Source organism: Neomonachus schauinslandi, chromosome 1 (genome assembly GCF_002201575.2).
Source record: "Neomonachus schauinslandi chromosome 1, ASM220157v2, whole genome shotgun sequence".
Classification (NCBI taxonomy): domain Eukaryota; kingdom Metazoa; phylum Chordata; class Mammalia; order Carnivora; family Phocidae; genus Neomonachus; species Neomonachus schauinslandi.
In genome coordinates, this window is record NC_058403.1 from 214105368 (window position 1) to 214131953 (window position 26586).

Here is a 26586-nt window from a genome sequence, read left to right on the forward strand (position 1 = left end):
AAGAACCACAGGATCCCGAGGATGAGTAAGGAGAAGAGGCAGCGTTGCGGGCTGCTGGAACCAGCAATTCCTGATGCCGTCCCTTGGCTAGAACTGTCCAGCTCTGGCCTACTTCATTATTGCACCGAAGAGGAACTGGGGCAGGGAGGTGCCACGGGCCACGTACGAGGCTGGAACCAGGACCCAGGACCCCCGACCCCCCACTGCAGGCTCTGCTTTCCCTCAGGTGGGAGCTGGGGCACAGGGCTAGTAGGAGCTCTAACGGGCAGAGGGGCTGCAGGTGCATGTTGGCCATCCCCTCTCAGGGGAGTCTACTGCCCAGCCTCCTCCTCGAAATTAGTGGTCCATCCTGCCGCCCCTCACACTCGGGCGGGGAGTGAAGGTGAGCGAGAGTCTGCACTCCGCCCACACCCCCTCATTCCCGGGGAAACTGCCTCCCTCCCACCCACCCCTGCGCCCCGGCATCCTCGAGTCTCGGAGCCGGCCTCTCTCTCTCCGGGACCCTCTCACCTTTCCAGCCCCCACCTCTTGCCGCCTTCCTTCCGCCCGACCGCGGCCCGGGATCACGGCCCCTTTAAGAGGAAGCTCCCGCAGCCGGCCCTAAGCCCCCTGAAGTTGACCGCCTTCACCTCGGAGGCCCGCGGCCGCGCCCCGCCCCGCCCCGCCCCGCCCACTACTGTTGGCTGCCGTCCCCTCCACCCGCAGGCCGGGCCTGCGCTAGCCCCGCGCGCCGTGGGAGGAGGCCGTGCGGAGCCGGGTTTCTTAAAGGGACCACTCGCCTCTTGCTGCGTCACCGTGGGGCGCTGGGCGGTCGGCACACCCCACACGGGCCGACCTCCGGACACGCCGGCCAGGCTGTCTCCCCACATTGCACACCCGCCTGCAGTGCCACAGCTCCGTGTCGAAGGAGGTCCCTTTCTCCCCACTCTCCCCTGGGGGACCCGGATCCTAGCCAGACTCGGTCCATGACCCTGGGACTCCCATTTGTCCATCCGCAAAGTGGGGGTTCGACTGGTCATCATTTGTTCATCCCACAAATATTCCTTTGGTCCTACAGTGGGCCAGGCGATGGCAGGAGGGGGAGGAGGGCCCCCAACATTCTAAGATTAGAGTCCTGGGTCATAACCCTCACACCATTTTGAGGAATACCTCGGGGTCCCGTTCCAGAAGATTGAATAGATTTCCCGAGCTCCTGGTGAAGAGGATACAAGTGTATGGACCTGCAGCCCTAAGGCAGCGGGAGGGTGAGATGTATGGGGGGGGGGGGCTTTGGTGTTGGGGCTTTGGGGATGAGTAGGAGTTTGCCAGGCAGGGAACTCCAGCCCTAGTGAATGGCACAAGCGGAGGCCTGGCGACTGGGGCTGGGAGATGCCGTCCAACCAGCAGGGAGGTCCAGCCTCTTCCCCCGCACCTCAGGTCCTGACCTTCAAGTTCCTTCTTCACCTCACATTGCATTTACCCTGCACTCACCTGCCGGCCCTGGGCCTCAGCTCCTCCAAGGCAGCTGTGAGGACCTGCTGGAGGCTGGCCTGCCGCCCCACCCCAGGGCCCCAGGGCCCCCCACTGGGACCCAAGCCAAACCCCTCCCCCCAGCAGACTCCCCACTCCACCAGCAGTTTCTTCCTAAAAAGAGGTTTTTATTGCCTTTGGTCCACAGTCAACATTTCACATTATCTCTGGGTCCCAGGGCTCCTGGATGGTGGCCAGTCCCCGGGGAGGACCTCCGGGTGGGGATCCCTGTGCAGTACTTGGCGGAGGAACGGGGACAAGTACAGGAAGGTGGGGGGGTGGCTTTGCCTCAACCACTCAGAACTCTGTTGTCCTGCCTCAGTTTCTCCACTAGCCCCCAGGGCGAGCCACAGGTGAGTCCAAGAGGGCCAGAGAAATCCAGTTCCTCACAAGACCTCAAATATTTCGGACTGTGGCCTGGCCCCCTCCCAGGGGACCTCCTTCCTTCCCAGCATCCCCTTCCACCATCCCCCCACCACGGCCTTGCAAAAAAAAAAAAAATTTCTTCTTTCATTAAAACTGCCTGAAACTTCTGTGGGTACAGAAACCACAAACTGATCAGCAGAGAAAAGGGAAGAGAAGGAGAGGCAACCGGAAACCATTCAGGGCTGGTCCCCTCCCTGTCCCGGTTTCTTCCCCCAGCCCCCCACAGCTCAGCCCAAAGCCTGCTGGGAAACCTGCGGCCCGCATGAGCCCCCCACACCGTGCAGATCTGCATGTGCTTCACCCCTTCCCCACAAGCCCTCAGCTGGTAGCGCTCAGACAAGGACAAAAACAAGACAAAAACAGAAGAACCCCAAAACCACACAGAGCGATGTGGGGAGACACCCTGCATGGTGCCTCAGTAGTCGGCCTCCTCCCGGTGGTAGGGTGTGTACTCTGGGGCCTCCCCGGGGCCCGGGCAGTCGCCTGCAGCCGCTGAGGCCCCATCGGCCCCATCGGCCACGGGGCCTTGGGGGCAGTACTTGGGGTCATAGATCTGCCGGCCCAAGCCAAAGACCTGGCCACTCTGGTTGGCGCCCTGCGTGTAGCCCATCTGCAGGGACATGGAAGAGTTGTCACACTTGTCGGTCCCCAGCTTGGTGTCATAGATGTGCCGCCGGGTCCCCGGAGCTGTCATGCCCACCTGGACAGGGAGGAGAGCGCTTCAGGGCTGGAAGAAGATGGGGGAAGGAGGCCCCGGGAGCTCCCGCCCCAAATTCCCCCACCATCCCCAGCTGTCTCTGCCCTCAGCAGCAGCTCCGATGGGGTCCTTCCCCGCCCCGCTTGGACGCCCCCTCTGTTCTGCCTCTATGCTGAGTTGATCCCCACGACCAGTGACCCCCTCCCTGGGAACCAGGGGCATCTGGGTCCAGCTCTCCCTGCCAGCCAGGAAGCTCCCCAGGTTGGGGCCGAAGCCCCCAAGAACCCGAGAGTCCCAAGACCACCCTACGGACACTTTCAATGTGCAGGAAAAGTGAGAATCACAGGATCTAAAGATACCAGGGTTGAACGGGCCCCTGGGCAATCCTCTGAGGGAGACTGAGGCCCAGAGCCCAGCAGCAACTTCCCTGGGGACACACAGCAAGCTGAGCAGAGCAGGGAAGGCACAGGCCAAGAAGCGGAGAGAAATCCAGGGTGGGATTCTCTGTGGGAGGCAGCCATGGGGACAAGGAGGAGACCACGGGGTTTGGCGGGGTGGAGAGATGGGCGGGGACTGGGGGGCCGGGGCGGGGGCCCCACCTGGCTAGCACACTTGTTGGTGCCCATCTGGAGGCTGATGGTGGAGTGGTCCATGGGGGGCAGGATATGGTTCTTGGGGTCGTACAGATGCCTTCTTGTGCCGTATGCCGTCATGCCTGACTGACTGGCACATTTGTTGGTGCCCATCTGCAGGGAGGTGGGCAGGAGAGGTCAGCTGTCCTCCACTCCCAGGCCTCTAGATCCAGCCCCGAACTTGAGGGGGCACGGGGCTGGACAGGGCCTGGGTCCCACCGGCAGACCCCACCCCACCGTGGCAGGCACAGGGCTAGAGGCCGTGGGCGCCCACCTGGAGCCCAATGACACACTGGCCCGCCTTCATGGTGGCGTCATCGAAGTTGCGTTCCTGCTTTTCTGAGTATTTGACGCCAATGTCCACGCCACTCTGCAGCCCCTTTGTCTTGGCCTGGAGGGGAGGGGTGCTCGGAGTATCAAGGAGGGGCAGCCGGACCCTGAGCCAAGCCCAGACCCGTGCCACCTGTCTGGGCTCCAACCGCCCCCGACCCACCTGCCACCCAGCCGTCTCGCTCCAGGGCACAGCTCAGGACGGGAATTCCGGGAGGCGTCCTCACCAGCCACCCTCTGCCTCCTTCCATCACCCCCAACCCTCCAGCGACCCACCTGCTCGCCCGACTCCTGCCCCTGCCCCTGCCCCTCGCCCCTCGCTGGTCTCCCTGCCTCCACTCCCCACGTGGCGGCCCCAGGGTGCTCCTGAAATGCCATTCCGCACGCAGTTCCCTCCTCCTGAGATGCTGTTCCAACCCTGCCTGGTCACTAGACCCCACACATGGCCCAATTCCCCCTTCTTCAGGCTGCTTCTCACAATTTAGAACTTATTTATCATCTATAAGAAAGGGACTGAAGATCGAACCCTAGTGCCTACTCAGGTCTCGGGGGGATGGTGGTGTGTCTGCCGAGGTCGCAGATTCTGACAAACGGCCCCACTCTGGCACGGGGCTCTGGTGCCGGGGAGGCTGCCTGTCGCCACTGAACCCCACGTGCCTGGCACCTTGGGGCAGGAGGGAATCCAGGGCATCCGTTAGTCCACGTGGACCTCAGCGTGGGCCCCAGGCGGGTCGCTGCCTCTCTCTGGGCCTCACCTTCCCGGCCAGGGCGAGAAGAGACACCTGCACCTGCGTCATGTTCCCGCTCTCAAACAGGTCGTTGGCCTCGAACAGGTCCACAGGGTTCATGCCGTAGCTGACCATGGCCTTGATGAAGGTGGACAGGTTTTCCAGCTGGGGGAGGGAGGCAGGGGAAGGACTGTGAGGCGACCCTGGCCTGCCCACCTGCCGGGCAGAGGCAGTCCCGGCGCCCCCTCCTCGTGCCGCCCCAGCCCCTCACCTGGTGCCAGTTCTGCATGGAGCGGTTGATCTTGGGGACAGAGCCTGGCTGCAGCTTATTCATGAGTCTGGGGGGACATGCGGGGAACCTGCATTACTGTAGGGGAACCTCAGAGACCCGAGACACCACTTCCACTCTTGGCCACACCCATGCCTCCCCAAGCAGCCTCGCTGCCTCTCTCAGGCCTCAGTTTCCCCTCCTGGGATGCACGCTTCACCGGCAAGGAAGCAGAAGCCCAGGAGCGACGGGGGTGGGTGTCAGGGCCACGGCCGGGGGGCGGTGAGGCTGGGGGCGGTGAACCCAGGAACTCCCAGTCGGCCGGGAAGGGCAGGGACTCTCCCGCTGCAGGGAGGAGGGACAGTAAGGATGCTCATCCTTAGTAACACAAGGAAACGAAAGACGAGGAAGACCCGAGACCCGTCGTGGGGAGAGGGGGCCGGCTTCCTGCCGTAGGTGGAGCGTGACCGCGGGGCGCGGGGCGGGCAGGGCACCCAGCAGCGGCCAGCACACGCACTCACGTGCACAGGATAACTCCGTCTTTCAGACCCTTCTGGAAGTCGGGCCCGATGGCGAGGCCTGTGAGTCCCTCGATCCAGCTGCGGAGCTCCGCCTCCTTCTGGGGGTCATACTTGGACAGGAGCTGGAGGGGCAGAGGCACGGGGAGGGGGTGAGCCCAGGGCCGCCGCCCGCAGCAGCTCCAAGGCAAGCAGAGGCCCCACGACCGGCCCTCCCCTTTGCCATCAGCAGCACCAGCTTCACAGGCGCAGACACCCCCGGCCAGACGCACTCGGGCTCCGGGGCGACTTGCAGCGGCGCCAAGCCGCGCGGGACCTGCCCCCGCGGCCCCAGCCCCGGGCGCTCCCTGCACCAGAGAAGTTGCCTCTTCTCTGCTGTTTTTAAATGGTTGTGAGATGCACTTGACGTTTACCATTGTAACCATTTTAAAGTGAACAGTTCAGTGGTTTTTAATACACTCACGATGTTGTGCAACCATCACCTTGGTCTAGTTCCAGAACATTCCATCACCCCAAAAGAAACCCTGTCCCCATCAGCCGTCACTCCCCGTCCCTCTCCCCAGCCCCTGTCACCTCTAACCCCCTTCCCATCTGTGGGTGAGACTGTTCTGGACGTGTCACCCACGTGGACTCACACCCCGTATGGCCTTCTGTGTCTGGTTCCCTCCCTGAGCGTTGTGGGTTCGGGGTCCGTCCCCGGGGCCGTGCGTGTCGACACCTCACCCCTGTTCGAGGCAGAGGGACGTTCCTGTGTGTGGATGGACACGTTGTGTTTACCTGTTCATCCATGGATGGACATTTGGGTTGTTTCTACCTTTTGGCTATTGTGAATAATACTCCTATGGACATCCATGTACAAGTTTTCTTTTTTTTTTTTTTAAGATTTTTATTTATTTATTGAGAGAGAGAGAGAATGATAGAGAGAGAGCATGAGAGGGAGGAGGGTCAGAGGGAGAAGCAGACTCCCCGCCGAGCAGGGAGCCCGATGCGGGACTCGGTCCCAGGACTCCAGGATCATGACCTGAGCTGAAGGCAGTCGCTTAACCAACTGAGCCACCCAGGCGCCCCATGTACAAGTTTTCAATTCTTGTGGGTACATATCTAGGAGTGGAATCGCTGGGTCACGTGGTAACTCTATGTTTAACATATCGAGGAACCACCAAACCCTTCTCTGTTCCTTGAACTGACCATACCAGTTACTGCCACAGGGCCTTTGCACAAGCTGTCACTTCTGACTCAAATGTTCACATGGCTGGGTCCCTCCCGTCAATCCACTCACCAGTCCAGCTTGAAGGTCAAGTCCTTGGAGAGGGCTTTCCTGACTACCCCAGCTATGAAGCCCTCCTCATACCCCTGTCTCCCCCACCCTGCCTTATTTTCCTTCTAGCTTTTCTCTTTATACAATATACCTCCTTGCTTATGATCCACCCCTCGAATTTCGCCACCCAGCTCAGTGCTGTCTCCACAGTCCCAGGATGGTGGGATAAAAATGCTCATGGTCCCCCATCAGTGCACACCATTACCCACAAATACATACACGCACCCTGTTCCCAATGGCAGCATCTCAGGGCACCAAAGGCCAAGAAAGCCAGGGGCCCAGGGAAGCCCCAGTAAGTCAGGGACTCCCAGACCAGTGTGTGGCGTGGGCAGACACGGTCGGCCCCAGGGCGGCTCCTGGGGAGGGGAGGTAAGAAGCTGAGTCCAGTCCCCGTTCAGCTGCAGACTGTCCAGTTCAGTGGGCTTTTTGCTCTAGACCCACATAGATCCTTGCCCTGGACACTTTCCCTTCCTGTCCTTCTGCCCCCACCAGGGGACCGGGACCCCAGAGCCACCCTCTGTAGACCCAATTCCTACTCTCAGCTCTGCTCCCAGCTCCCTTATGGCCATGGACACAGTTCTCTCCCCGTGCCTCAGTTTCCCTATCTATGTTTGGAATTGTTTGCACAAGGGCCTCCTGAAGCAGGCCCCACCTCTTAGTTCCTGCATATAACCCCCCCCCCCCCACCCAGCCGCGGGATCAGGGCTGGGCTGATCTGAGCGCAGTAGAGACAAAGGCAGGGAGGCTGGCCTGCAAACTTAATCCTCCCCCGCCCCCGCGCCCCCCCACCCCCACTCCATCTCCGTTCCCACAGCCCTGCAGCCCTGCCCTGAAGAATGACAAGCTGAGCTTGAGGCAGGCCGGCTCATCTGGACACCTGGCATACCTGCCCAGCTGGGCCGGGTCCCTGATGGCTCCTGGGGGCCGGGGTCCTGGGCAGAGGCGCCTGGCCAGCCCCGTCTGCAGCAGTCGCCTGCACCCCCCACCCCTGCTGCCCGGCCGGCCTTCAGCACATTCCTCCTCACCGCAAACTGCCAGGAATGCAGCTGCTGCGTCCCTGCTAAATCGGGACCAGCTGTTCCCAGAGGTCTAGACCCCCCAGCCGGCCGGAAATCCAGTGACTGCTCAGGGACACGGTGGACATCAGCCTGCCTTCATGCCAACCAGCCTGGGGCAAACTGAGGCACACGGGGCCAGGCAGAGGTCTCCAGAGGTCTTAACGTCCTCTTAAGTAGCTGGTAAAGTGGACAGGGCGTGGGTTTCAAGGCACAAGAAGCTGGTTTCCAATCCTGGTGCAGCCCAAGTGACCGTGACAAGCTAGCCCTGCCCATTCTCCAGGCCTGCGAACTGAGGGCTGGTCACAGGGAGCCTTCTGACCTCATCCCAGACAGAGCAGGTCTCCGCATGCCCCAACCCACTCCGTCTGAGGAAGCTGCCTGCACACCGGCCAGGGTGCCACCCACTTCCTGCTGCACCAGGGGAGATGCAGGCGGCTGCCCACCAGAGCCAGTGGCCGTCAGGCGCTGGAGGCAGCGGGTCTCGGTTCGAGTCCTGATTCTGCCGCTCGCAAGCTGTGTGATTCTGGGCAGCTGATGTGACATCTCTGGGCCCCACATACAAACCCACAGGGCTCTTAAACTTCCTTGGCGTTGAGCGGGGCAGGACGCGAGCACCTACATGGGTGGCAGTGTGTGAACGTTCACCCCATGCCATTATTGCTGGAGTGGAGAAGAGCATGTTTAAGGAAGGTTCTGGAGCCTTAGTTCCCCAAGCCTCAGCCTCCTTCTGTCTAAGGGGCTGGAGGGAGGCTCCTGGGAGCTCACAGAGGCCATGCAGTCTCCCCCGGGTCCGCGATCCCCGGGGTGCCCGAGGGGCAGGTGCCCGTGTGGGGCGGGCAGGGCTCTGCCTTCCACATGCCCAGGCAGGCTCCCAGGGGCTGCTGGCCGTGGGGCTACGTTCCCAGGTGCCCCGAGGGAGGGTGGGCAGGGATGACAGACTCCCCTCTGGCTGGAACGGCCTTGAGTGACTGGCCTAGGACATCTCCCTGGGGCTGGGAGCACCCCCTGCTCCCCCCTCCCTAGGACGGACCCTGCTGTGTGACCCTCCACAAGCATCTGCCCCTCTCTGAGCCAGATCAACAAGTGCTTTCTCAAAAGTGTCTCCCCCAGGCCCCATCCTGTGTTTCTAAGTTACAAAACTCACACCTTTTAGGATTATATTCAGGGGGCTCCGGGCATCCTGTAGACCCCTTTGCTATTGCTTTAACTTTGTCAGATGGGGACAAAGAGAAGCTACCAGGGAGCAGCTGGGCAGCCCCCTCCGTCCCAACTTCCCCCTTGGTGACGTCCCCCCCCCCCCCGCCCCCGCCAGGTGTTAGAGGTGGGGAAATTCCTGGGGGGGCCACACCCTTTCAAAACAGCGCAGGGAGGGCCCCACTCCCTTTCCCCTCCTGAAGCTTGTGTGGCCAGGGAGCGAGGAGGGGCGGCTGGGGTCCCCGCAGACCCTCTGGGCATTCTCAAGACCTCGCAGCGCCGGAGGGGCCGGGGCTGTGGGGCTGAGAGCGAGGTGGGGCGGGGTTCCGATGGGGGAGGGCTGGCGGAAGGGGTTAGACCCAACCGCCCCTGGACGTTGGGGGGCTGTGCGGGACCGCAGAACTCACCGCTCCCCCGCAGCTGGGGGAGCCTCGGGGACGATGCCCCCGGCACAGCAGACGTTAGGGGGAGGAGGGCCATTCTCCTCCCGGGTCTCAGCGCCCACCGCCCGCCACGCGCTGGGGGAGCCCGGCGGGGGTCCCGGCCCTGCGCGCGGCGCGGCGTGCGACGGCCTCGGCCGGCGGGCTCGGGGGGCGCGCCCCTCACTCACCCGGTTCTTGACCTCGGCCGACAGCCCGTACGAGGGCCCCTTGTTGAACTGCGTGGAACTCATGGCTGGCGGGGCGGCGGGACGGGACGGGACGGGACGCGACGGGCGCGCCGGCGGGGGACGCGCGGGCCTGGCCGCCCCGCCCCCGCCGCTGATTGGCCCCCGGCGCTCATGTCCTTATAAGGCCGGGACGCGCCGGATTCCTGCGGCCCGCGCTTCCTGAGCCCCCTCGCCGCCCCCGACCCCCGCCCCGGCGGGGCACCCACCGTCGGCCCCGCGGAACGGCCGGGCCACAGAGGTGCGGAGAGCGCCCGAACAGGGCAGTCCTGTCCTCTCCCTGCTGGGAGACCCTCGGCGGTTCTGTCAGCCTTTCCGCACCCTTCGGCCCGGTGATTTGGGGCGGGACTCTAATCCCCCTGGGGCACGAATGAGGACCCCTCTCTGTCGCACAGAGGCGCCTCCAGCTCTACCCCCTTCCTGGGAACTCCCACAGCTGGGTGGTGGACAAGGGAACTAGGGCAGGCTCCTCAAAGGAGGGGCCTTTGGAGCTGGGGCTTTGATGGATGAGTAGGAGTTTGCCAGTCCAAAAGGGATAGTGTTTCCCAGCAGAGCAAAAGTTGCAAAACCCTGAAGAGACCGTCAGTGGCTGAAAGCATGTAGAGGCCGATCAGATAGGTTGGGGAAGGGGGGTTGGAATGAGAAGGGGCTTTGAATTTCCCACTGAGGAATGATAGGGAATGCGGAGGGAGTAGAACAGAGACTTGAGGTCAGGAGATGTCCTGGGGGTAGAGCTGAGGCTGTTGAGTTTTCGAGGCCAGGCACACACTTGGTGCTCAACAGGTGGTGTGTGCTTGTACAGATAATCAATCAATCAATCAATGACAGAATAAATGGATTTACTTGTTCAGTAATTCATTCATTCATCCATTGACACAACTACTCATTGCTCAAATGCTCCCTGACATGGCTTCTGGGCCATTCCCTTGCTAGGAGATGCTGGCTCGCAGGAGACCTTAGCTCCATCCCTGCCCATTCGTGGAAAGACAGAGCCGGGCACAGACCCCCACCCCTGCCCTATGTGAGCAAGTACGGGACAGAAAGAAGAGTCTGAACGAGGGATGAAGGAAACTGGAGGGGAAGTGGGGGCTCCAGGAGAGGTGTCAAGGAAAGCTGCATGTAAGAGGGGACATGGGAGATGGGGTTTTAAAGCATGAGTAGGAGTTTGACACATTTGATAAGCAGCTCATTGGGTTCGGTGAGGGCTCAGAGATGACTCACCACTCCTCTTCCATGGGAAGCACACCTCCCTGGCTCCCCAACCCCTGGATATCTGTTACCTCTCCACCTCTCATTCTCCCATTCCATCTATCTGAAGATCCTTTCTTCAGGGTTCAAGTCCTAGCCGGTGGTCTTGGGTGAGTCCCTTCGGTCTCAGTTTCCTTGTCTGTAAAAAGGGGGAACCAGCACACAGCGGGGAGTCAACAATGAGACAGTGTGGCTCTGAGGGTGGGGATAGTGCAGTCTGTTGGTATCTAGGTGGGGAGCTGTGAGGGTGGTAGGATCCTGGAGCAGGGGCGGGGCGGCCAGGTAGATGCCTTGTGGGTCCTGCTGGGGCATGGGAATCAGTGGGACCCACGGCGCGGTGGAGAATGGCAGCGGGAAGGGTGCTCAAGCCTGTCCCCTGGCCCCCACCCCAGCCTATGGTGGTCAGTGGCTGCCAGCAACATGCCCATGGGTCTCCTTGCCATGCCCAGCCTCTGGTGCTTGGCCAAGGAGCCGCCAGTGACTCTAGGGACACCATCCGCACTGGGAGGCTCTGGGATAGAGAAGTTGGATGTGACACCTGCCCGTGCCCACTCAGGCAAGCATGTTCGCAGGGCAGTGCCTGCCGGTGTTCTGAGGCGTGGGACCCCCAGACCTCCTAGCATGCTGTCCATCAAGGACAAGGGGGGCCAGCCGGCAGCTCTGCAGCCTTACCACCCCCTCCCAGTCGAGCCCTCCAAGTGTGGTCGGGGCGCCGGAGGAGGCCCAGGCTTCCCTTCATAGATTTTAATTAATCCTGGCTTAAAATTAAATTCAGATTTTGCAAAACATCTGAGCACATTTGGAACAACTTGGGGATGTGTGTTTTCCTGTTCAGTGTAAGTTTTACACAATCTAGCTATGGATGAATATTTCCAGAGACACGAGCGTGGGGACTGAGGTGTGCGGGGCGTGGGGAGCACGCCCCCCAGATCTGGAAGACCTCATGCAGAAGAAGGTATAAATTGGTACCTTGTTGGGCACCTGGTTGGCTCAGTTAGTTAGGCGACTGCCTTCGGCTCAGGTCATGATCCTGGAGTCCCTGGATCGAGTCCCGCATCGGGCTCCCTGCTCGGCAGGGAGTCTGCTTCGCCCTCTGACCCTCCCCCATCTCATGTGCTACTCTCTCATTCTCTCTCTCTCAAATAAATAAATAAAATCTTTAAAAAAAAATAAAAAAAATAAATTGGTACCTTGTTAACTTTTCATACAGATTGCATGCTGAAACACATTACTAAAACTGTTCTTTTCTAGTTCTTTTAATATGGCTTAAAATTTAAAATCACGTGTGTGGTCAGGCTCATGTTTCTATTGGCCCGCGCTGTTCTGGACCCTGGGCCAAATCCAGATTCCAGGTTTGGTTTGGTTTGGTTTGGTTTTTTTGGGGACGCCTCTTGAGCTAATAATTTTTTTAGGGGGGGTACATTTTTAAGTGGTTGAAAAGAATCCTTTTCTGCAGCACGTGGAAATCCTATAATATTAAAGTGTCAGCTTCGAGACAAAGTTTTACGGGCACCCCGCTGTGCTCATTCATTTACAGCTGCCTTCATGCGACTCCGTCCTGAGCGGAGCTCTCTCTGGGCTGCCAGGCTGAGAATACGGGCTTTTTGGCCTTTTACAGAAAATAGTTTCCCCATCTGGGTTTTAGACACTCAACCTCCCAGAACCCAAGAAATCCAGACTCAGACATCCCCAAACTCAGAATCCTGGAGTCTGGAAGCTTAGGACATTATAATTTTCGAAACTCCGCCTGAGGACCTCAGATTTATGGGATTACACAATTCTGTATAATCCTTTGGCCTCAGTGCCCCCACTTTGAAGCCTTGGCTTCAAATCCCAACTCCCCACTGGGCTGTGTGATTTCATGCAGCAAAGACACTTGGCGTCTCCAGGCCTCCTCTCCCCATCTGGAAAGCTCCTTGCAGCCCTTGGGTTTGCTGTCAGCGTGAAATGGGTTAATTTGTCAAGCATTCGCAGTACCACAGGGTAATCTAAGATAAGGGTTGTCCAGTCAACACACATCAGTATTTTAGGAATTCTGGCCTCCGTTGGGAACCTGGCAAGGAGGTCTGGGACCCCTGCAGCTGCCCTCTGCCCATGACCCCCAGGGACTCACTCATTCCCCCAGGACTGACCCCTGAGGAGACTGCAGGGGATGTGGAATGATGCAGGGCTCAGGGGGAAGGGGGTGTCGGTCCTCCAGGTACTCTGGGGTGGGACCTCGGTGATGCCTTCGGGGCAGGAGGCCACAGCTGGAGGACCTGGGGTTACAGGGCCCCCCAGAGCCTCAGCCTCAGGTACTGGGTTGGGGGCTGGGCCTGGGGTCCTGGTGGCAAACAATCATCTCAGGACACCTGCAGGCAGAACAAGCCCAATGCGGACAACAACAAAACAGTAACAGTAACAATAGCATCTCAGAGGACAGAGTGCGGGACCTGTGAAATCAGGTCAGGAGCCTCCCTTGCTCAAAATCGGCTCTGCTCCCCGAGGCCCCCTCCCCCGAGATGTCCTCCAGGACCCCTCCCACTGCTGGGTGAACTCTTCACCACACCGGCCTTCTCACTGTGCCCCAGTCCCGTCTCAGGGCCTTTGCCCTGGCTGTGCCCTCTGCTGATGCTCCGTCCGCCTGGCTCCTTCTCTGCCCTCCCCCCTCTTCGACGGCCAGCTTCTTGTGAGCCTCCCTGGACCCCCAATTAACTCTCAACCCGCCCCAGACCGGCTTCCTGCCCCTTGGCCACCAGCACACCCCAGACACCTAGCAGCTGTGCCTTCAGCACCCTGGGACACCCAGCCCAGCTTCTCACTTCCCCGACGGTCCCCCGAAGCGTGGGTGTGGTGTGGCATTTGGTCCTTCTCTATCGCTTCAGGCTGAGACTTCCAACTCTCCTTGGCCATTTTTCTTTTTTCGTGACGGTGGCTTTCCGAGGAGGCCAGCAGTTGTCCACTTGCTTTGGTGGCCCTGAGTTTCTGCCACATGGCAGGGAGCTCTAGACAGCGCCTCAGCCACAGGTGGCCATTTCAGTGTAAATTACACGCATAAAAATAAATGGCTACATTTCACATGCTCCAGGCCTTGGACCTCGCTGGACCGATGAGCAGCTCGCGATGCCACCCCCGGCCCCACCCAAGCGAGGCTGGGTTTAGGCTGGGTTTACCCTCCAGGTCAGAGGGACATCTGCCTGCCTCTCTGTTGGGAAAGACCATTTTTTCCTCCCTTTGCAGGTAACAAGTGATTTGGGAGTAATCCAATAATTTCAAGAGTGTGCATATATTGAGCTCTATGCCAGGCCCAGCTCTACGTGCCGGGCACTCTATGAAACAGGAAGAGAATGATCTCAGCCTCCCTCCTGGTCGTGGTGGAGTAGGACACCATCTGCGCGGCCATCTCCTGGGTGTGGGCCTCCCAGGATCACAAAACCTGGCGGGTGGGTCTGGAAGGTTCTCTCAGCTTCCTGGTCACAGCTGAAAGGTCTCCTCCCTCTCTGACCACCTCCCCCACATCCTGGACTTTCGCAGAGGCCCCGTCTGCCCCCCTCACAGTGGGATGCTCGCCCTCAGGAACCAGATCACACATCAGTCTCCCTGCGGGTCCTTGAGCTCTGTGAGGGCTCAGGCCCTGGGGCGCTGGCAGCCGCCTTCCCCATGTGCAGCAGGCCTGGCGTCCACTGTCCTTGGCCAGGGCAGCCGCTCAGGCGTCCTCATCCCGTGCTCCCTGTCTCCCCCTCCGCCTGTGCTCCCACACTTCCTGTTGCAGCGGGGAGCGTGGCCTGGAAGCACCTGGCATACGGTAGCACTCAGTGAATGTTCACCCGGTATTTCCTGGGCGGTTGAGCGGCCTTTGGAGGACGACTGAAGGAGGGAGCTCGAGGAGTGTGCTAGGCTGTGTGCGGCCGGGCCGGAGGGCGGGGGGGTGGGCAGGCACACCTCTGAGCCCGCGGGTCTGAGAACTCCCGCCTGAGTTGCCGGGGCTGTTCAGGGGCCAGGTCCGCCCTGCTCGTGGTCCCGCATCGTCCACGCTGTCGTGCCCTCGTGGGCCAAGCTTGCGCGGGTGGCAGGTGGCAGGTGCACACCGGAGCCGCGCCCAGCCCGGAGTCTGGAGGTCGGGAAGCGGGCGACGGCAGCTGAGCCTCCTGAGCGACCCGGTTCACGGAAGGAAAACCTAGTACTCGCTGGGCCACCGCGAAGCGCGGAACGTGGCTCAGCGCCAAGTCCGTCCTTCCCTGTCGCGCATGCAGCAGGCGCTCCCTAGATTGTCGCGCCCACCCACCGTCGCGGCGAGCGGTGCTCTGAAGCAAAATATGGAACGCTTCACGAATTTGCGTGTCATCCTTGCGCAGGGGCCATGCTAATCTTCTCTGTATCGTTCCAATTTTAGTATATGTGCTGCCGAAGCGAGCACGACTACGAGTGCCTACACAGAATTATTTAAAGTCCAAAAGTAAAATCACTTTACAGTTAGGCCACACTGATGTAGCTGCATTCACCGTGATTTTCCTAGGGCTCCATGTAAATGGCTATCTCCTACCATCACGCTTGCCTTGAGTGTCTCTAATCACGCTAAAGCCCTAGATATTGACTAATTTAATCGCCCAAGTGCGGCTTCGCAGACGCGAAGGCTTGTGGGGGATGATATGCAAAACAGACCCGGACGAGACGCGGCCCCGCCCCTGGCCCGGAGAGAGGGCGGGGCCGCTTTGGGCCGGCCGCCGCCATCCCAGCGTTCCCCGCGAGCGCAGGGGAACCGCTCTTGCCGCCGCGGCGACTCGCTGGCGTCAGCAGGCCGCGGAGGCGGAAGATGGCGGCGGCGCCGGCGGCCGGGCGTCGGTGAGCAGCGCGGCCGCGGCGAGAACGGCCGATGGCGGCCGGGAGGCGCCCTCGGGGACCCGCGGGCCGTTAGGGCGCGACGGTGGGCGGCATGTCGGAGCACGCGGCGCCCGGGGCCCCCGGGCCCGGGCCCAACGGCGGCGGCGGCGGCGGCGGCCCGGTCCCCGCGCGCGGGCCTCGCACCCCCAACCTCAACCCCAACCCTCTCATCAACGTGCGCGACCGGCTCTTCCACGCGCTCTTCTTCAAGATGGCTGTCACCTATTCGCGGCTGTTCCCACCCGCCTTCCGCCGTCTCTTCGAGTTCTTCGTGCTGCTCAAGGTGACCGAGGCCCCGACCCCTGACCCTTGACCCCAGCGGCCGGACCCTCCCCCCAGGTCTGCGACCTCTGACCCCGACCCCGCCGGGGCAGCGAACCCCTCTCCTCCAGGCCCCGTAATCTTGCGATTGGTGGCCCCTGATCCCGACTCCAGAAGCTCACTCGCAGCCGCCTCCAGTCTGCGCCCCTGGCCTCCGCCTTTCCCGGGTCCCTCACCTCTGGAGGCGGGAGCCCGGGAGCCCGGGAGCCCGGGAGCCCGGGAGCCCAGCTCAGACCTGCCAGGGATCTCCTCCCGGCCCCGCGACCCCTGGCCGTGCTGCCTGGCATCCTCAGGCCTGGCCCAGACCTACCCCCAGTCTTGGGCTCCCCCAAATCCGGGGAATTCCAGACTCCCCTCTCCGCTCCCCCCTGCCCAGGACACACCCCATGCCCACTTTCCCGCACTGGAAGCCGCTCCCCGCTTCTGTCTTTACCTGCTCCTTTCTTTTCTTGGGGCTCTCCCCTTCCTTAGGATCTTCCACCCGCCCCCTCCACTTAGCCTCTCAGGGGAATGTGACCTAGCTGAGGACACCTCGCCAGGGTTGGCGTCAAAGTTGGAGCCAGCTCTGCTGCCCTAGCAAGGGGCCTTGTGCGAACTCACTTCCCATCTTCCCTCGGGTGGCACAGAAGTGTCAGCCCAGACCCCAGCTCAGGGAGGACTGGCCCTGGCCTAGGTCCTTCTAAGAAGGGGTCTCCAGTGGTCGCTGCAGCTCTTCCGAGGAGGTTCTGGGTTCCTGAGCAGAGTGGTGGTCCAGGTTGGGCAGATGGCCTTTTGTTTCCCATCAGAGTGCTCCCACACTAGGGCTGGAGACGGTAAGATCGCCAAGCGAGCTTTGGGTGCCTCGCCTGCCGAGAGGGGGCTGATGCTGGCATTCGAGGCACCTGGGGTGCTGGCCAGAGCAGGTTGGTCAGGAGCTGGAGGCACGTTGGGGTCAGGTGGGAGGAGTGCAGACTTGGTTGTTGGTTCTGGCCTGCCACAGTCTACGGGAAATGCACTGGTCCCTTGTGTGCAAGACTGCCTGATGCTGCGCGGAGCCAGCCTTCCTGCTCCTCCCCCCCACAGCCCCCCAGAGCATCCCGGGTCCCCTGTGGAGGATTCCTGAATCGGGCTTCCTTTATTGGGCTCCTGGGTGTGTGGACAGAAGTCCGTGTGTGGGCATGATTTCCTGGGTAGAGGAAGCACTGCCGTCCTCAGATGATGAGAAGGGGTCAGCCTCTGCTGAGAGCAGGTCCTGGTCGCCTCAGTTCTGACCCGCCACTTCCTGACTTGGGAGCAGATCGTGTGTTTGGGCCAACCTGGCATACAGGTGTCCCTGGCATGGTCGTCAAGTGTCCTGGGAGGCTCTGACTCCTGAGCTCTCCTCTTTGGACCAGGGTGCTGGGCTGAGTGACCCGTGGGCTAAAGCCTGGAGACCTCGTGTACCTCATGAATCTGCCCAACCCCTGGTGTCTTTGTTTCACTCATCTGCACAGTGAGGCCTGGGCCCGGCTGATTTGTGAGGCTGCTGCAAGTCCCAGAAAGCTCCTCGTCTTTGCTTCCTGCCTGCCCAGCTTCCGGTGCCCTCACTGCAGAGATGGAGGTCTCTTCGTGGACTTCCTCGTGGCTGTGTCTTCCTGTGGTCCCTGTTGTGCTAAGCTCACGGCCGTGAGGCAGCCCAGGCCCCTCCGATCCCCCACTGGGCCAGCCTCTGGGGGGCAAGAGGCAGCGAGTGGGCTGGGGCCCATGTTCCGGCAGCCTGGGCTTCCGCCTCTGCTGGTTTTCCTGGCATCGAGGGCAGACCAGGACCTCCTGAGTCCTGGAGCAGCGGGCACTAGGTGCCCCAGCCTGTCCAGTTGGACTCTGAACCTTGGGCAGCCTCACCCTGCAGCCACTGAGCGATGCCTGCAGGGTAACTGGGGGGCTCTGATATTCATTGCCTTTGCCACCCCCCCATGAATGGAGGTGACCCTCAGGGGGTCGCTGTGATGTGCGATAGGTGTGTGGAGTGCCCCAGGGTCCTTGCTGTGAATGGGAGTCCCTGAACACATCCTCTGTGCCGCCTCCTGCCTGGTTCTGGGACATAGCGTTGAGAGGGCAGAACAGGAGGGAGGGAGAGAGCAGGGCATGGGGTGAGACAGTGGCTAGGTGGGGCAAGGTCTGTGTGAGATCAAGCAGCCTCAGGCCTCAGCGGAGGCAGCCAGAAAAGCGGCTGCAAAGGCACTGGGGCTGGCAGATCAGCAAGGCCAGTGGGGCTGGGTGTGTGGGGTCACATGGAGTGGCAGAGACTGGGGGGCTGTGGGTCCTCCTGCAGGGCTAGCTACTGTCTTGCCTGGGCAGATACGGGTGTGATAGGTCTTTGGAGGCACCAAAGCTGTGTCTGCCCCCTTGTTCCTTTTTTTTTTTTTTAAGATTTTTATTTATTTATTTGAGAGAGAGCACATGAGAGGCGGGAGGGTCAGAGGGAGAAGCAGACTCCCCGCCGAGCAGGGAGCCCGATGCGGGACTCGGTCCAGGAACTCCAGGATCATGACCCGAGCCGAAGGCAGTCGCTTAACCAACTGAGCCTCCCAGGCGCCCCTGCCCCCTTGTTCCTAATGGGGAAACAGGCCCAGATTAGGGCACGCCTTGTCAGGTAGGATAGGGAGCTCCCCGCTTCATCAAGGGCAACAGACCTGAGGCCTTAGGGCAGGCGGAAGATGCTGGTGGGGAGACCCCCTCGAGGAGTGCTGGAGAGGGCAGCAGGGTGACACTGGGGACTTGGGGCCACTCTGGGGTCACACACATTGGTGCCACCGGCCCCCCTCATTTCACGTGCCCTTCCTCGGCAGGACAGGTGGCTTCCCTCCCTTGGGATCCAGCTTCCCCTGTCCAGCGTGTCCTCTGGGTTTAATTCCCAGCTCTACCTCTCCGGGCCCTGTGGCCTCTGGTTAGGTTTTCTCATCTGCAAACTGGGGTGGTGGCAGACACGTGTGTCCCCGGGAGAAGTGCCTGGACAGCCCCTGGCACCAGGCCACACTGCATGCTCAGCCCTTTGTGTGAGATCTTGGTACATCAGGCAGCCAGAGCAGGCGGTGTGCTCGACGTGTGGGCCTGGAAAATGTGGCCAGGAGCTTAGCACAGGGCACGGCCGTCTGGCCTCATCCTGTGGCTGCTTTGGGTCCCGTTCCTCCCATCTCCGCTTGCCAGTCTTGGGGAGAGGGGCTGGGGTCCTGAGGAGCACTGGGTGGGCCGGTCTGTGGGAGGCTCTGTGGGCATGTGGGGCCTCAGCCGGCCTTCCACACTGCCGCCCCAGGCAGGGTTCCAGCTCTGCTTGCAGCTTCGGCATTTGTCTTCCGCGACCTGAGTGGCACCCTCGTCGCTGTCCCGCGGGGGCGCTTATGGCTGCAGGCAAAGGAAGTACAGTTCATGTGGGCCCAAGAGAGGAGGCTCTGGAGCAACTGCAGGGGCGGGGTGTTGGCCACGGGATTGCGGGCTGGGCCCAGGATTGCGGCAGCGTGCTCAGATGTGGAGCTGCTGCGTCCCCCTCTGGTCCCGGCCCCCGTGGCCGGGCCCCAGGGTGGGAGTGCACACTCTGCTGCCCAGTCTGCAAGGCAGGCGGTCCACGGCTGGTGCCGGCAGCCTGTGTGGGGCTCCTGGCGCCCCTGCCGCTGGCCGTGCGGCCATGGGTCGCGGGTGTGTTGAAGGCTGCACTGGCCCGTCTGAGGAGAGGCAGCCCCTGAACACCCACTTTTCCCAGAACAGTGATGGGCGTCACATCGGGCCAGCTGGGCCCTCTTCCCAAGGGTTGGGGCCGTGGGTGATACGTGGGCGTGTTGCCCGAGATGCAGCATCCAGTCTGGGGGACTGACACTTGGCCAAAGTCCCCATGAGTAACACAACCATCTTGGGGCGCCTGGTGGCTCACTCCTTAAGCGGCTGCCTTCGGCTCAGGTCATGATCCTGGGGTCCTGGGATCGAGCCCCATATTGGGCTCTCAGCTCAGCGGGAAGCCTGCTTCTCCCTCTTCCCACTCCCCCTGCTTGGGTTCCCTCTCTCGCTGTCTCTCTCTGTCAGATAAATAAATAAAATCTTAAAACAAAAAAACGCAACCATCAGACAGAGACGTGGGCTTCCGGGGGAGGGAGTGGCCCTTTTGATGCTCCTACTTCAAGGCAGGCGAAAGGTGCTGTTGGTGGGGTGTCGTAGGGCAAAGTCTCACCCACCGGCCCTCCTTCCTGCAGTGTGACAAGGGCCAGGTCACTCTGTTGGGGGTGCCGGCCGAGGCCCAGTGGGGGCTGAGCAGCACCCCCGGCCCCACCCATCCATGCCAGGAGCACACCCAGTGTCCCCTGGGGGCAGGAGCCCATTTTACAGATGGAGGGGACGTGCCTCCCAAGAGGCGCAGCACGCTGGCCTTGCCAGCCCAGGAGGGGTGCAGAGGGCGCCAGGCCGGGCACGGGAGGCTCTTTGTAGCTGGTGAGGTCAGGGGTGCTCGGAGGACAAGGCAGAGCATGAGGCTGCTGGGCAGGCCTGAGCCCAGTCTGACCCATCCCCCGGTGAGGGTCCTGCACGTGGCCGAGAGGGCATCCCCACTTCCTCAGGGCCGTCCTGGGACTTGCCGTGGACCCGGGCTTCTCCACTGACCGTCTCCTGCCCCCAGGCGCTCTTCGTGCTCTTCGTCCTGGCCTACATCCACATCGCCTTCTCACGCTCGCCCATCAACTGCCTGGAGCACGTGCGGGACAAGTGGCCACGGGAGGGCATCCTGCGTGTGGAGATCCAGCACAACTCGAGCCGCGCGCCCGTCTTCCTGCAGTTCTGTGACGGCGGCCGCCGCGGCAGCTTCCCTGGCCTGGCCGTGGAGCCGGGCAGCCCAGAGCCGGAGGAGGAAGAGGAGGAGAAGCTGACCGTGGACATGTTCGGGAATGCGTCCATCAGGGTGAGCGGGCCAGGCGTGCTGTGCGTGGGGGTGTCTGGTGAGCCAGTGCTTCATCTGGTCGCGGGCCGCTGGCTCCCCCCGGCCTGCTCCTGCTGGTGTGGCCTTGGGGGGCGGGGACTGTGCTGGACGACTCGGGGCCTCGGGCCATTTCCCAGCCCTAGTGGAAAGGGATTGGCCCATTTCTGGGGGCACCAAGGGCAGAGACCGCTGAGAAGGAGGCCCCTGGTGGCATTGGGCCAAGAGCTTGAAGCTGGTGCTAGCTGTCCTAGATGGAACCGCTGCCTGTGGGGTGGGGAATGCCCTGTCACCAGAGACGTGCAGGTGGACGCCGGCACTGGCAGAGGTCAGGTGGATGTGGGGGGCCCACAGCTGGAAGGGAAGGACCTGCTGAAGTAGTTAGAGCCTGGGCTCCTGTGGTTGGTGCAGACCTGGCCAGGCAGTCCCAGCTTCAGGGTGCAGACCCTTCCCTAGAGATGGTCACTTAGGGGAGTGTGGTGTTGGGGTGGGGGTCTTTGGGAGGTTACAGGCCAGAGGCCTTCCAGCCCCGGAGGTGGAGGGCATCCCAGCGGAGGCTGGGGGTCACAGCAGCCAGGGCTGGGGTGCATGTCCTTGCAGTCAGCAGAGGAGATGGGCCTCTGGGCCAGGCCGCTGATGCCCTTCCTCTTGGCACTCCGCAGTTCGAGCTGGACATTGAGCCCAAGGTGTTGAAGCCACCGGGGGGTGCTGAGGCCCCGAATGACAGCCAGGAGCTCCCCTTCCCAGAGACACCCACGAAAGGTACACCCCGTGGGCCCCTGGCCAGCTCAGTCAGGGGAGCAGGCAACTCTTGATCTCGGGGTTGTGAATTCGAGACCTGTGTTGGGTGTGGAGATTTGTTTTCTTCCTCTCTCCTTTTCTTCCTTTCTAGATTTTTATTTCTTTATTTACTTATTTGAGAGAGTGAGTGAGAACGAGCACGCGCACAAGTAGGAGGAGAAGCAGAGGGAGAAGGATAAGCAGATTCCCCGCTGAGCGTGGGGCTCGGGCCCCGAACCCCGAGATTACGACCCGGGTCGGAGGCAGACACTTAGCCGATTAAGCCGCCAGGCGCCCTGGGCAGAGAGATTTCTTAGAAAATAAAACCTCCTCCCTTCTCTGGGAGCCTCCTCTGTGAGAGGCGGGCGGGTGGCAGGCAGGGGTCCTGGCAGCCCTCTGTAGGTCCTGGGTGGCGTGGGTGGTGCCTGCTGGGAGGGGTCACCCAGCCCTCTCAGGGAAGAGGCCTAGACCAGGGCTTCAAGGCTCACGGGGCTCGTCCCCGCAGTGTGGCCGCAGGACGAGTATGTCGTGGAGTACTCACTGGAGTATGGCTTCCTACGGCTGTCACAGGCCACGCGACAGCGGCTCAGCATCCCTGTCATGGTGGTCACCCTGGGTAAGTGGCCCCAGAGCGAGGAGCGAGGCAGTGGGCTGTTCGGGCTCTCAGGGCTCCCGGGAGGGCGCCTGGGGGCGGCCCAGAAGCACTTGGGTCCAAGGTCCTGGGGCCGTGTCCACTCTCCAGCCGCGAGACGCTTCCTCCCTCCGTGGCGTCCTGGGGCATCGGGGTCACAGCATTGCTCGGGTGGGAGCCCTGGCCAGACACTCCATCGTCTGCCTGCCCGCAGACCCCTCGCGAGACCAGTGTTTTGGGGACCGCTTCAGCCGCCTGCTCCTGGCCGAGTTCCTGGGCTACGACGACATCCTCATGTCCAGTGTCAAGGGCCTGGCCGAGAACGAGGAGAACAAGGGTTCGGCGGGCCCCGGCACCAGGAGGGGGCGGGGTGTGGGGCAGTGGCTGGGCAGGCGCTCACGGCCTCCCCCCTGCCTCTGAGCAGGCTTCCTTCGCAACGTGGTGTCCGGAGAGCACTACCGTTTTGTGAGCATGTGGATGGCCCGCACGTCCTACCTGGCTGCCTTCGTCATCATGGTCATCTTCGTGAGTGCCGCGGGGGGCGGGCTGGCGGGGCGGGGCGGGCACCGGGGCGGCCCCTCCCTGAGGCATCCCCCGGCCCTCGTTTGCAGACCCTCAGCGTTTCCATGCTGCTCAGATACTCCCACCACCAGATTTTTGTCTTCATTGGTGAGTCTCCCTGCTGGCCGGGCGGGTGGGAGCGGTGGGCTCTGCCCCAGGCCCGCAAGGCCCCCTGCCCACCCCACCCAGACGCCAGGCACCTCACCTGGTCTGCCCGCCCGCCACTCTCTGCCCACAGTGGACCTGCTGCAGATGCTGGAGATGAACATGGCCATCGCCTTCCCTGCGGCGCCCCTGCTCACTGTCATCCTGGCCCTCGTAGGTGAGGACTTCTCCCTCCCTCTCTCCCTCCCTCCCTCCCTCCTGCCTCTTGCCTCCCCGCTGCCTGGCCCAACCGCCCGGCCTCCCCGTAGGGATGGAGGCCATCATGTCTGAGTTTTTCAACGACACCACCACGGCCTTCTACATCATCCTCATCGTCTGGCTGGCCGACCAGTACGATGCCATTTGCTGCCACACGAACACCAGCAAGAGGCACTGGCTGCGGTGAGCACCCCGGGTCCGCGGGGGGCAGGGCGGGGTCCGTGGGGGGCAGGGCGGGGTCTGTGGGTGGCGCCTCACTGTGCTCCCTGCAGGTTCTTCTATCTGTACCACTTCGCCTTCTACGCCTATCACTACCGCTTCAACGGCCAGTACAGCAGCCTGGCCCTGGTCACCTCCTGGCTCTTCATCCAGGTGAGGGTTCCGCCTCGCTCCCCGGAGGGGTGTGCAGCCTGTGCAGGGTTCCGTGGAGGCCGGGTTGCTGGCTCTGGCTGCTGGCCTGACTCAGCACCCCCCCCCCCCAGCATTCCATGATCTACTTCTTCCACCACTACGAGCTACCCGCCATTCTGCAGCAGATCCGAATCCAGGAGATGCTGCTACAGACCCCACCACTGGGCCCCGGGGCCCCCACGGCGCTTCCGGATGACCTGAACAACAATGGGGGCACCCCGGCCGCCACTCCCGACCCCGCGGGCCAGCCCCCCGCCCTGGGCCCCAGTTTGCCGGGCACTAGTGGGGGCCCTGGGCCCGTGGCTGAGGCACCCAGCTCTTTGGTGGCCGCGGCAGCCTCGGTGGCCGCAGCGGCCAGCAGTGACCTGGGCTGGATGGCAGAGACAGCCGCCATGATCACAGACGCCTCCTTTCTGTCTGGCCTCAGTGCCTCTCTCCTGGAACGGCGGCCCGCTGGTCCGGTGAGCCCTGGTGGGGGGCTCCCCCAAGCCCCCCAGGACAGTGCCCCTTCTATCAACTCCCTGGCGCATGACACAGCGCCCCCAGCTGCCGGGGTGAGTGGGCCCAGCCCCGCACCCACAGCCCCAGTGGATTCACCCCTGGAGGTCGGTTCCTGAGCCTTGGGTAGCTGACCGCCCCATCCCTGGCCATGTAGGCCCACTGGGTATGACCAGGCTGGAGCCCTCAGGTGTCGGGTAGGCTGTCCTGGTGGTTCTTGGGACTGCCCAGCCTGCCTTGGGTGGTGTCAGGGTCCATCAGGTTTGCCCAGAGTGGGGCTTCTCTTCCCCTGTGTGGGGCCTGCCGGAGGCCTGTCCCTGCTACGTTAGTGGTGGGCCCCCTCAGCCAGTGAATAGAGGCAGCCCGAAGGGGGGGGGGGGCTCCATGGAAGGTTCTGGAAAGGGCTGGTGAACTGTGTGGAGTGAGCTGTCCGTCGGTAGCAGAGCTGGACAGGTCTCTAATAAGGTGAATGCAGGTGTCCCGGCCTGCTCAGCTGGTGCTCCATCATGCTCAGTGCCTTTTCCACGGCCTCTGACCCCAGGTGTGTGTACCAGGGCTGGGGTCCCGGGAGGGCAGAGTTCATGCCTCGGGCTCGGAGATGAGGTGTGCAGGCGCCAACATGGAAGGCAGTGGCCGGGTGTGGGGGCCCAGCTCTGCTGGGGTGGGAGTGGGACAGGGCTGGTGGCCAAACTAAATCACTCGGTGAGGAACGCAGAAGAGTGCTCATTCCATTCTATTTAATTGCAGTGTACAAAATTGTGTTTGTATATAGAATAAACTGTTGACGGCGGCGGGTCAGCGTCTGCGTGCGCAGGCAGGGAGGGACCTCGGTACCGCCCCCTTCGGGCTTCCATGCAGGCTGGGGCGGGGGCCCAGGGCCGGAGGAGGCCGCCCTGGGCCGAGTGCGGGCGGGCGGGGTGGGGCCCCTGGAGCCGGGCAGCGGCTGCGTGCCCTCGGGTGGGTCACCGGGTGACGGCAGGTGCTTCGGAGCAGGGGCAGTGCCCCAGCCGGGCCAGGAGCTCTCCTCGCCGCACCAGGGCCTGGCGCAGCCGCTCCTGCGCACTCCGGATGCGTCGCTCCAGCTGCTCCAGCTGCTCCAGCTGCTCCAGCTCGGAGGAGGGCAGCACGGCCGGCAGGCGGCCCCTGGGACAGAGCCAGAGCGGGCGCTCTGGCGGCCCCGCCGCCTCCGCGTCAGGCGCTGCGGCCGCCTCTGGGGGCTCCGCTAGGAACCGCACGCGGCGCTCCCTCGCCGTGGCCCGGCGCACCCGTGTCCGGGTCGCCGCGCCCGCAGAGGCTGCCCGTGTGTCCTGCTGCGGCTCAGGAGCCCTGGGGACGTGGGGTGGAAGGGGCTGGGTCAGTGTCCTCACACGCACTCTGCCTCTGGGGTCAGGGTCCCGGCGGTGTGGAGCTGCCGGGTCCTACGCGGGAGGTCTGGTGTCCGAGCCGGGGGCTGGGGGGGGACCCTTACCTCGGCTCTGGCTCCTCCTGCCCTGGCGGCTCTGGGTTGAGGGCGCGGTGGATTCTCTGCAAGCCCAGACAGAGGCTTCGTCGGGGTCACGGGAGGATGCCCGGGCCCACCCGCGTGGCCCCGGCCCCTCACCTGGCTCGTGTGCAGCCAGTACTGCAGCTTGCTGCCCCTGCGGATGCGCGGGAGCACCAGGCGGTAGAAGCCGTGCTCGCCCAGGGAGCTGAGCAGAGCGCTGCCGAGCCCCAGGCAGAGCAGCACGAAGAGGCCCGAGAAGTGGTAGACGCCCACCTGCAGCGTCTGGGGGTGACACGTGGGCACAAACCCTTCACGGGCAGGGCCAGACCCGTGGGGAGCCCCGGCTGCGGGTGGGACCCAGACTGGCCCAGAGAGGAGCCTGGGGCGGCGGAGCTGGACGGGGAGGCTGGCCTTCCACGTTGGGAGCCAGGTTTCCTGGGGAACGTGAGCTGGGGTTTCCTAGAAGTAGGAGTGCACACATCTGGGCAGGGGGCTGACCACCTCACTTGAGGCCCGTGCGGCTCAGGGCCCTCCATGCCTACCCCCACCCCGGCTCCTGGGCCCTCCCCCACCTCTGTAACAGCGAGGACGCGCTTCCCACAAGGCACCATCTTGTACCACTTGTCGTGCAGCAAGTCGATGAAACCGGAGGACTTGTAGCGGCTGATGAACTCGGACAGGTTGGAGGTGAGTGGCGAGTTCTGAGGGAGTCCGATGCCGTAGCCTGGGGGGGCCAGGGACTGGGTTGGGGCCAGGCTCCCAGAGGCGCCGCCCCAGGGCCACCGGTCCCAGAGGCCCCTCACCCTCCATGGCGAAAGGCTTGCCCACGGTCAGCAGTTTACAGTCGGCGTCGGTGGAGACCTCGTAGTCTAGGAGCGACTTATCCATGATGAAGGCGTTGAGCTTGGGGGGGTCGCTCCTGCGGGGGTCGGGCAGTGGGGTGAGAGGCCCCGCCGGCCCCGCCCCCCCCGGCGCCCGCCCCGCCCCCAGGCGCCCGGCCCCGCCGGCCCCGCCCCTCTCCCCAGCTGGGCCTCACGTGAGCATGGCGACGCCGTGTGGCGTGGTGGGCGCGCTGTGGCGCCGCATGTGCGCGTACATGTCGGGGAAGCTCTTCTTTTTTTTTTTTTTTTTAAATTTTTTATTTATTTGCGGGGGAGAGAATGAGAGACAGAG

The 26586-nt window shown here is 62.6% G+C and overlaps 3 protein-coding genes and 1 non-coding gene across 9 annotated transcripts in view; 1 reads left to right on the top strand and 3 right to left on the bottom strand.

Moving 5' to 3' along the window:
- Nucleotides 1–1622: 1622 nt before the first annotated feature.
- CNN2 (calponin 2) lies at nt 1623–9405 on the bottom strand. Of its 3 annotated transcripts, none has more exons than XM_044918947.1 (7): nt 9289–9404; nt 5112–5233; nt 4594–4660; nt 4383–4487; nt 3539–3655; nt 3232–3378; nt 1623–2635 (listed from the first exon to the last, which is right to left on the bottom strand). In XM_044918947.1, the coding sequence occupies exons 1-7, from the start codon at nt 9349–9351 to the stop codon at nt 2351–2353; spliced, it is 906 nt and encodes a 301-aa protein (XP_044774882.1). In that variant the 5' UTR covers nt 9352–9404; the 3' UTR covers nt 1623–2350. The 3 variants fall into 3 exon arrangements, with proteins under 3 accessions (XP_044774882.1, XP_021560812.1, XP_044774913.1); XM_021705137.2 differs by having other exon boundaries at nt 4350–4487; nt 9289–9402; XM_044918978.1 differs by lacking the exon at nt 3539–3655 and having other exon boundaries at nt 4350–4487; nt 9289–9405.
- A 5477-nt stretch (nt 9406–14882) lies between these two features.
- On the bottom strand, nt 14883–14989 carry LOC123326916. Its single transcript, XR_006541388.1, has one exon. It is a non-coding gene; the product is annotated as a U6 spliceosomal RNA (small nuclear RNA).
- A 389-nt stretch (nt 14990–15378) lies between these two features.
- Nucleotides 15379–24715, top strand: TMEM259 (transmembrane protein 259). Of its 4 annotated transcripts, none has more exons than XM_021705029.2 (11): nt 15379–15736; nt 20393–20671; nt 21349–21448; nt 21972–22082; nt 22312–22434; nt 22522–22622; nt 22709–22766; nt 22897–22980; nt 23072–23204; nt 23294–23393; nt 23504–24715. In XM_021705029.2, the coding sequence occupies exons 1-11, from the start codon at nt 15506–15508 to the stop codon at nt 24047–24049; spliced, it is 1866 nt and encodes a 621-aa protein (XP_021560704.1). In that variant the 5' UTR covers nt 15379–15505; the 3' UTR covers nt 24050–24715. The 4 variants fall into 4 exon arrangements, with proteins under 4 accessions (XP_021560704.1, XP_021560708.1, XP_021560706.1 ...); XM_021705033.1 differs by having other exon boundaries at nt 15484–15736; nt 20549–20671; XM_021705031.2 differs by lacking the exon at nt 22709–22766 and having other exon boundaries at nt 15484–15736; nt 22911–22980.
- A 177-nt stretch (nt 24716–24892) lies between these two features.
- The window catches only part of GRIN3B (glutamate ionotropic receptor NMDA type subunit 3B), an 8637-nt gene continuing 6943 nt past the window's right edge, over nt 24893–26586 (bottom strand). The window contains exons 5-10 of the mRNA XM_044913182.1: nt 26450–26523; nt 26217–26332; nt 25986–26137; nt 25531–25695; nt 25399–25454; nt 24893–25256 (exon numbers count right to left, since the gene is read on the bottom strand). Of these exons, the coding sequence (XP_044769117.1) occupies nt 24893–25256; nt 25399–25454; nt 25531–25695; nt 25986–26137; nt 26217–26332; nt 26450–26523 (927 nt within the window). The remainder of the gene's footprint in view (nt 25257–25398; nt 25455–25530; nt 25696–25985; nt 26138–26216; nt 26333–26449; nt 26524–26586) is intronic.

What these genes read in the sequence shown, in the direction of transcription:
- CNN2 (XM_021705137.2), bottom strand. Translation starts at nt 9,351, where the DNA reads ATGAGTTCCACGCAGTTCAACAAGGGGCCCTCGTACGGGCTGTCGGCC. An exon ending in CCATGCAGAACTGGCACCAG is followed by an intron (nt 4,488 to 4,593) that starts GTGAGGGGCTGG and finishes TCCCTCCCCCAG; the next exon opens with CTGGAAAACCTGTCCACCTT. An exon ending in TTCTCGCCCTGGCCGGGAAG is followed by an intron (nt 3,656 to 4,349) that starts GTGAGGCCCAGA and finishes CCTCCCCTCCAG; the next exon opens with GCCAAGACAAAGGGGCTGCA.
- TMEM259 (XM_021705029.2), top strand. Translation starts at nt 15,506, where the DNA reads ATGTCGGAGCACGCGGCGCCCGGGGCCCCCGGGCCCGGGCCCAACGGC. An exon ending in TGTCATGGTGGTCACCCTGG is followed by an intron (nt 22,083 to 22,311) that starts GTAAGTGGCCCC and finishes GCCTGCCCGCAG; the next exon opens with ACCCCTCGCGAGACCAGTGT. An exon ending in AGCAAGAGGCACTGGCTGCG is followed by an intron (nt 23,205 to 23,293) that starts GTGAGCACCCCG and finishes TGCTCCCTGCAG; the next exon opens with GTTCTTCTATCTGTACCACT.